This window comes from Lactuca saligna, chromosome 3, assembly GCF_052625555.1.
Source record: "Lactuca saligna cultivar CGN05327 chromosome 3, ASM5262555v1, whole genome shotgun sequence".
In the NCBI taxonomy this organism is placed as follows: Eukaryota; Viridiplantae; Streptophyta; class Magnoliopsida; order Asterales; family Asteraceae; genus Lactuca; species Lactuca saligna.
This window is the reverse complement of record NC_136419.1, coordinates 174,621,886-174,630,172: the sequence shown is the minus strand read 5'-3', so window position 1 is coordinate 174,630,172 and position 8,287 is coordinate 174,621,886. Positions and strand designations below refer to the sequence as shown.

At 32.8% G+C, this 8,287-nt stretch overlaps 1 protein-coding gene across 1 annotated transcript; it reads left to right on the top strand.

Moving 5' to 3' along the window:
• Positions 1 to 3,923: 3,923 nt before the first annotated feature.
• On the top strand, positions 3,924 to 6,574 carry LOC145037502 (deacetoxyvindoline 4-hydroxylase-like). The gene is made up of 3 exons (XM_078986184.1): positions 3,924 to 4,508; positions 4,702 to 5,023; positions 6,108 to 6,574. Exons 1-3 carry the CDS (start codon positions 3,991 to 3,993, stop codon positions 6,369 to 6,371), a joined length of 1,104 nt encoding a protein of 367 aa, XP_078842310.1. The 5' UTR covers positions 3,924 to 3,990; the 3' UTR covers positions 6,372 to 6,574.
• The last annotated feature ends 1,713 nt before the right edge of the window (positions 6,575 to 8,287 follow it).

Below are 8,287 nucleotides of genomic sequence, written 5' to 3'. Positions count from 1 at the left end.
CTCAACCAATAAGCATCAAATGATGATTTTGTCCCAAATACCTTAACCCAAGGTCATGACCTCCATTGTTCTTCATAAAGCTTGAAGAATAAGGCTCTCTGGACCTCTATGGGTCCAGGTGCAAAGCCTTATCTCTAGAAGGGACTATTTGGACCTCAAATCAACTTAGTCAAGGGTACAAGAAACCCTAAAACCACATATCCTTCCCAAAACAGAAGAAGAGTTGAAATATTACCTCAAATGAATGATCTTTAGCTTTTAGTCCTTAGAATAGCAACCTCCTTTGCTTTCCCTTGGCTAGAATCTTCTTCTTCTTACTAAATGACACCACAAAGATCAACAATGATCACTCCTTGCTTCTCAAACGATCTGAGACTCTCTCTGGGGGGTAGTAGCCACAATGGACGGCTATAAGGGCCTTTAAATAAGTTCCAAGCCCTGGAAATTAGGGCTTCACTAAACAGCGTGTACTCGCCGAGTCCGGTCATGAAATAGAATGAACATCCGCGTCCCTACTCGGCGAGTCTTGGCGCCAACTCGCCGAGTTCCTTCACAACTCCAAAAAAATTAAATGAACAATAATATACCTAGGAATCTGGATGTTACAGGAATTGTTTAAAATTTTAGGATATGTTTATCACATCTTGAAAGAGTTTGAACATATACACTATCCAGATAAAGTGCATAAGCTTAAGAAGCATAATTAAAGGCTTGGCGAAGCATCGAGAAATAGGAATCTAAACTTCCATGAGGAAGTCAAAAGGTATTGATTTCTAGAAATCCAATTGATTTCTGAGTACATGTAAAAGCTAGTGTGTGTGTGGGGGGGGGGGGATAATTGTTATGCTGGTATCACATGTTGCAAATTGCAAAATTCATTAAATGTTTCACTATAATGGAGTTAAGGGAGAGGGCACTCATTCTTTGTTACGAATCTAAAGGTTTAGATTTCATAGTTTAATAGAATTTAGTCAAAGACATAAGAATAGTATGTTGAGATGTTTCAACATAGGAGATTCTAAAGATGGAAATATTATAGCATCAAATTGAACAGATTTTAGACCATTGTAATAATGAGTCGAGTCTCATATTCTTCGGATATAGGATCGATTTCATATGCTATAATATTCTATTATTATATTTTTCAAATGTTTTCAGCTTTGTGTGAAAAGGATTAAAATTTTCACGTGACTAGAGTTATTAAACAAACTATCAAGAACATTCTGAGGCTTTATCAAAGATTGGTTGATTGTGGATAGTTTGAAGTATGATATCATTTGGAAAGGACCATAGTGAGATGTTTTGGATTGAGATGATTTTTGTTCAAAATTGATGATCTTATTGGAATATGGAAATGTTTCCTTAATGGGAGATGTTTGAAAAATCTACATGTGAGTTGGAAACTTTAATACAAGAGAAGTGTTCAAGGAGTGTGCCTTGAATTTGTATAACCATGGAATTATTTCTAGTAACAAGTTCTAGTGGAACATTCTAGAGTGTCGAAGGATCAATCTCTATGACTTACGAACCTTGACATCACAGAAAGATGATGCATGTAAAGATGAAACTCCCTACATCTTATATAGTGATAAGAATTTGGAATCGTGAAGTGAGCATCATTAGACTAATGTCCATTTGATCTGTTCACCAAGGAAGGACCATTGAGAGGCATAGTATCTATGTTTATAACATGGAATGATTGATGTTATTGTGGTTAGTTGATTACTCGAAACATTATACAATGAATAAATTCACAAATTTTATGGTGATTAAATAATAAGGATTTACTTATAAACAATAGGTATGATGCCATAGTTAATTAATTTAATATTGTGTTTCACTTTGTATGTGTTACTTCCCTGATTAATTTAATATTATTCAAAATTCCACAGTCGTTCATGCTTTTGGAAGTAAGTAGTAAATTAAGATTATTATGAATTGATTGTAGATTGTCTATTGAGGTTAAGGAATTGCAATTGGAATTGCTACAATATTCATGAGTAATTTGAAAACATAGATTTTAAGTATTGGATAAACCCACGCCTAGAGATTACTTTATGGGTTCAATCACAAGTAATTCTAAGGTGATAATATTTTTTATTCTTAAAGCAGAGATATATACTTCATAGTTTACATATCAGTTGTGCATTGGTTTGCTCAAACGCATCTCGTAACTGGATGTTATAAAGAGTTATTCCATGTGTGATTTAATATGTAAATTGTATGACTATATATTCAACGTAATTCGTTCCTTTTGTCTGAATAACGAAAAGTGATATTTGTTGGTTCCTCGATGATTTGATTTGATCTATGAAAAACCAGGTGCATGGTCCGGACTGAATTGATGTGTTCAATTTAGTAGTCTAAATTAATCACAGATCGAGAAGTCGGGAAACATAACAAATGAACATGAAGTTGATCATTTAATCCATGACTCAGTTCATACGATATTTTGTAGAACGAAGGAATAATTGATCACTTATCTTAGGGCCAACGTTTGATTTAAATCAGAGTTCGACAATGGCTTTGGAAAATACTCTTTGTTGTTTAGTTTAAGGTTTATACATATAATTGTAGTTACAGACTTATCCAAGTGGGAGACTGTTGCATTAAGGTATCTAAGCTAGTAACTAATATGGTATATTCTTGTAATTAGAAACAAAGTCATTTTTGGATTGCCTTCATGACTAGAAATAACAAGAAATGATATTAGGAGAGAGAAGTATTATTTATTAGGTTATTATATGATTAATAAACTAATTGAAAATTATGGGAAAATGATTTGTTAATATATTATATGATTAATATTTTAATAAGAATTAGATAGTTGATTTGTTGATTTATTATATGATTAATAAATTAATATAAAATCAATTGTTAAATAATTGATATGTTAATTTATATGATTAATAAATTAACATGGAATCAATTAGAATTGATTAATTATTAATCAGAATAATTTGGAATTCATTTGAGATTAATTGGAATTAATTAAAGGTACAATAGGTGAATTGTAAAATTGTTTAGTAGTTGAACAAAAGAAACAATTCTAAAACCATCTATGGTATGGATAGTTTTAGAGGGTTTCCTAAGGTTTTTGAAAATCTCGTGGTTACTTAAAATGAAATAATTTAAATTAAGATTAAATCTATTATTTAATTAATTCAAATCTTGTTTTACCTTTAAGTTACCTAAATTATACATAGGACCCATTGACTTGCAATTTTCATTCACCACATTACCAAAAGGCATAGAACCGAAATTCCATTCATATCTCTCCTCTCCTCCTCAGTCTAGGGTTTCTAGTTTTGGTGTGAGTCATAAAGGCATCATCATTTTGGTGATTTCTTTCCAAGGAACTGTAAGAGGATTTGATTTAATTATTTTCTATAATAATCAAAAAGTATGTAGCCCTAAACTTTATGTTAATTTTGATTTTCATAGTCTCTCTTTAGGATTTCTTGATGTTAATATGTTATTGCTATCAATAGAGAAGACATAAATCATTTTGTAGGTTGCATGTAAACTTAAGGGTTTAATTTTTTTTTTTTTTGCCCCATGAATTTTTTATAACCTAGAAAACCCATTAATATTTTATTTAAAACCATAAATAAACAAAAGAATTAACATACAACACATAATTTTTTAAGTAAAAAAAAATCATGAATAATAGTCCAGAGCATGGTTGTCAAAATCACGATTCTACGATCCTAGATATTAAAAACGAGTCAGATCGTAAGATCCTAGGTAGGATTGTAGGACCGGGATTCGATCTGATCCTACCTTCCTTCGATTTTTTTTACAACTTCATATCTTTCATCCTTTACCAATTTACCGTTTATCATTTTGTGGTTATGACTAATATTTTAAAGTTTTTGTAACTTTTGAATGAAAATTAATCTCAATCCCAATCTTGCATATCCAAAAATAATCCAATCTTGCATATCAAAATCCAAATCTCAAATCTTGACAAACCTTAGATAAGCAAGTATGGTAACTACCACCCATGAAGTCGAGCCAGCAATTCAATCGAAATACGATCGTGACTCCGAATTAAAAGCCTTTGATGATTCCAAATCCGGTGTCAAAGGCCTTATCGACGCTGGCTTGTCAAAAATCCCTCGTATTTTTATCAACGATCAACCCATAATCGAAGATTCAAGCTCATCAACTACTCAAAATCAGTTCAATATCCCAATTATAGACCTTAAAGGCAGCAAGACTATCGAAAATGTTCGGGATGCTTGTGAAAAGTGGGGGTTTTTCCAAATAACCAATCATGGAATCCCGAAGAGAGTTTTGGATGAGATGATTAATGGAGTGCGAGGGTTCCATGAGATGGAAACGGAGGAGAAGATCAAATATTACTCCCGTGATTTTCAGAAGCGATTTTTCTATGTTAGCAATTTCCATTTGTTTACAGGTGATTCAGCTGTTTGGAGTGATTCGTTTCTGTCGGTTATGGCTCCTAATTCTCCACGATCGGAAGAAATCCCATCGATTTGCAGGTGTTAATACATGTTCTACTACTATTACTAATAGTTATATTGATCAAATTAACTTATATTCTAAATCTGGATTTATTACTATTACAGTTTGACTTAAATTATGTTAACTTCAACAACATACCAAATTATATTCCACGTTTTCTATAAGCAAATTATAATTTATAACAATGGTTTTACATGTAAAAATATGCAGAGATATTTTAACGGAGTACTCCAACCACATCATGAAATTAGGGTTTACTCTGCTCAAGTTGTTGTCAGAGGCTCTTGGGCTTGAACCAAATCAGCTTGAGAAATTGGGTTGTGCGGAAGGACTTTTTGTATTGGGTCATTACTACCCGACTTGTCCTCAACCGGAGTTGACTTTAGGGACTAATTGTCATACGGATGCGGGTTTCTTTACAATAATTCTACAAGATTTATTGGGTGGCCTTCAAGTCCTCCATCAAAATGAGTGGGTTAATGTCTCACCAATTTCTGGAGCTTTAGTGGTTAATGTTGCGGACCTTTTACAGGTAAGTTTTAAGTTACCATGAAAAAAATCTTACGCTATGCATTTATAAACAAAAAGGAATTCACTACTATAGCATTTTCATTTTGTGGGTTTAAATTTGGGTTAAGCTTACCCACACAAGAGTCTTTTACACCTAACTTATTTTTTTAATTCGAAAGGTCCATATTATTTTTTTTATTACGCTCTTGGTCACTCTCTTACCTAAAAAGATTATTTTGTTCTTGATTTTTTAATTTATTTAAATAAATACACCATCAACCTCATCCTTATCACCTTATCTTACTTATCCTACTATTTTTACTATTTTTTCTTATTTAAATAATAATCATTTTAGGTAAGACAGGGACCAAGTGCGTAACAAAAACAAACAAGAAGGATCAAGCCCGTAATAAAAACAAACAATAGAGACTTTCCGAGTTAAAAACTAAATTAGGGACCAAACATGCAAATTACCCCAAATCATAAGGATTATTCGTGTAATTTACTCTTCTTTTTGTCCAACTTTTTAATTTTTTTTTCCATATTTACTACAATTTTCTGCAATACCAAACGGAATACTACCTCTAGTTATTTATTATTTTACATTTGTCATATGGTTGTGTTATTCATAATCCCAAATTATATTAGTATACTTTCTATATATTTATTTAATTATTTTATTACATGAATATACCAATTCATACATAGAGTCATAGACATGCATATATATTATAAATACTTAATATGTGGTTAAGTTACAAAATAAATCGTATAAATATATTTATATATAAGCAACGATTATTATATTAACTAGAAATCAATAGTCCTTCTATTATTAGTTGTATCTTTTTCTAAATTAACTATTATTTAAATAATATTACTATATAAAATTTGATATTTGAATAAGTATCATATAAACGATTAAAATCTATGTTTTATAAATTACAAAGTGGTTAATATGGTAGTGGGGATACTTTCGATAGATCTATGCACTTGTGAACGTAATTGTAAACATATTACATTTAATATTTTTATTTTTATTTTTAAATATATTTTAAACATCATTAATTCTAGGAAGTTTAATCTGCATCCTTTTGCAATTACAGCTCATCACAAACGATAAGTTCAAAAGCGTTCATCACCGTGTGTTGACTCAAAAAACAAGTTCACGAATATCAGTGGCAGCTATCTTTCGGCCATTTCACGAGGGAATTGAATCAAAAACTTATAGGCCAATCAAGGAATTGGTGTCGGAAGAAAACCCTTGTGTATACAAGGAGACTAACCTTAAAGAATACACAACACTTCGAATCACTAAAGGAATGGATAAATCCGCATTGGCTCCATTTAAGGTTGCATCCATTGAATAAAATTATGTTGGTGACTTCAAATGTAGTTTCTGTGTTGAGAACTTGAGATAGATACCCAAGTAATCGTGTATTTTATTAAATGAGTGGTGGGGACGATGTGTTTATGCGTTGTTGTTTGTAATTAAAATCCATTTTTTTCAATTTCAAAGTTGGAGAAATTATGTATATTCCTATGTTTTCTTTATATTCATCTTTCAGTCTAAGTGCTTTTATTTTATTTCAAGACAAAATTGCAAAAGTGGTCCCTGTGGTTGGTGAATTTATGCGATTTTGGTCCAAAATGATATCTTGGTGCACCACAGGTCCAAAATTGTATTTTTCTATTGCTTTTGGTCCCTGGCATTAACTTTCATCCATTTGTGCCGTTGGGTGCAATAAAGACAAGGGTATTTTCGTCTTTCCGCCTACAAGGACCATTTTTGCAACCTTATTCCTAAAAATCACAATTTCTCCCACCAACGTTTGGTACTAGTGCTTCATTGCTTGAATCATTTTATCTTCAAATAATGAATTGATTTTTTATACTTTCTTCGTTTTTGGACGCAATTTACAGATCAGAAGCAAAATGAGACTCATGATTTGAGTCTCGTGGTCTCTATTTAGTCCCAACGATAAACGAGAATTACCAGCGGAGTGGGTCGTCTGGGTGGTTGCTCCGACTGTCTCGTCGCCCCTATCTACAGGTCAAGGGATTTTCGATCGTCATTTGCTCGAGAATAGGGCGAACATCAGCAGAAATCGAAAGGGTTCTAGAAGCGGTTGACGATTGCGAAGGGATGAGGGCTTCGATTTCCAGCGGGCTCCCTTTGGTGCGTTTGGTTCGTCGTTGGCAGCCTCAAATTGAGGAAGGAGTCTTGTAATAGGAACTGTAATTCTTTCCTTCCGATACTTACTAATCTCTTGAAAAACTTGATGAGTTTCAACCGATGGTAATCCATTGATGACAATATCAGCATCCCAAACAGCTTCCCGTAAATTCATTACTACTTTCAAAGGACTAAGTGGAGTATGGATCATATTCAAACAAAACCCATGTTTCAAAATCTCATCTACGTACAATACTAGATCGCCTAATCTTGCTTCAACGTATTTCAAATACGCACATCCTCTAATCAATAGTCTTAACACGTCTTCTCGTGTGTTGATTACATCGAATAAATGTTGCGATGTGGCTCGATCGACTGACCTACCTGCTCGTCTCCAAATCCTGATTTGAACTTTATCTCAAAGATGACCATAACCATCTTGTAACATTGCTGCAAACACACCGCTCCAAGCACCAGCTCCAACGCTCACGATTCTTAAAGGATCATCATCTGTTTTACCCAATACGTTACGAAGCTCATCGAGTTTTTCCTCTAGAGACCCGTTGTTGATTTGGACTAAACCATTCACGTAAGCATTGTTTGTCGAGGTCGATCCCTCGATTTCTGCTCCGACCATCGTTTTCTTGCACAAACCTCGATGAATTTGATTTTTCTGAATTGGGGTTTGGGTTGATTTGTATCGAGTGAGATCTTCAATTACAGATGATGGTGTATAATTTCTATAAGAAAACGACGAAAAGTACAGCGGTGGAGGTGAATATGAGTTTTGTAATAAATGTAACACATTTAACATCTACAAGAAGGTCGGCTGAAGTAAACCAATCAGGGAATTCAGTTTGAAACGATGAAAACTGCAAGACTCCTTCCTCGATCCGTCACTTGGGCACGATCAAGATCGAGCATGAAACTGCAACTGTTCTTCTACTTTTCTCGATTCCCTTGATTATATATATATATATATATATATATATATATATATATATATATATATATATATATATATATATATATATATATATATATATATATATATATATATTGGTTTGGTTCATGATTTTTTTGGAAACAGGTTGCAAAAATGGTCCTTGT

Excerpts from the sequence above, each read along its gene's own strand:
- LOC145037502 (XM_078986184.1), top strand. The coding sequence starts at position 3,991 with ATGGTAACTACCACCCATGAAGTCGAGCCAGCAATTCAATCGAAATAC. Across the intron at positions 4,509-4,701 it reads GAAATCCCATCGATTTGCAG|AGATATTTTAACGGAGTACT; the intron begins GTGTTAATACAT and ends AAAAATATGCAG. Across the intron at positions 5,024-6,107 it reads ATGTTGCGGACCTTTTACAG|CTCATCACAAACGATAAGTT; the intron begins GTAAGTTTTAAG and ends TTGCAATTACAG.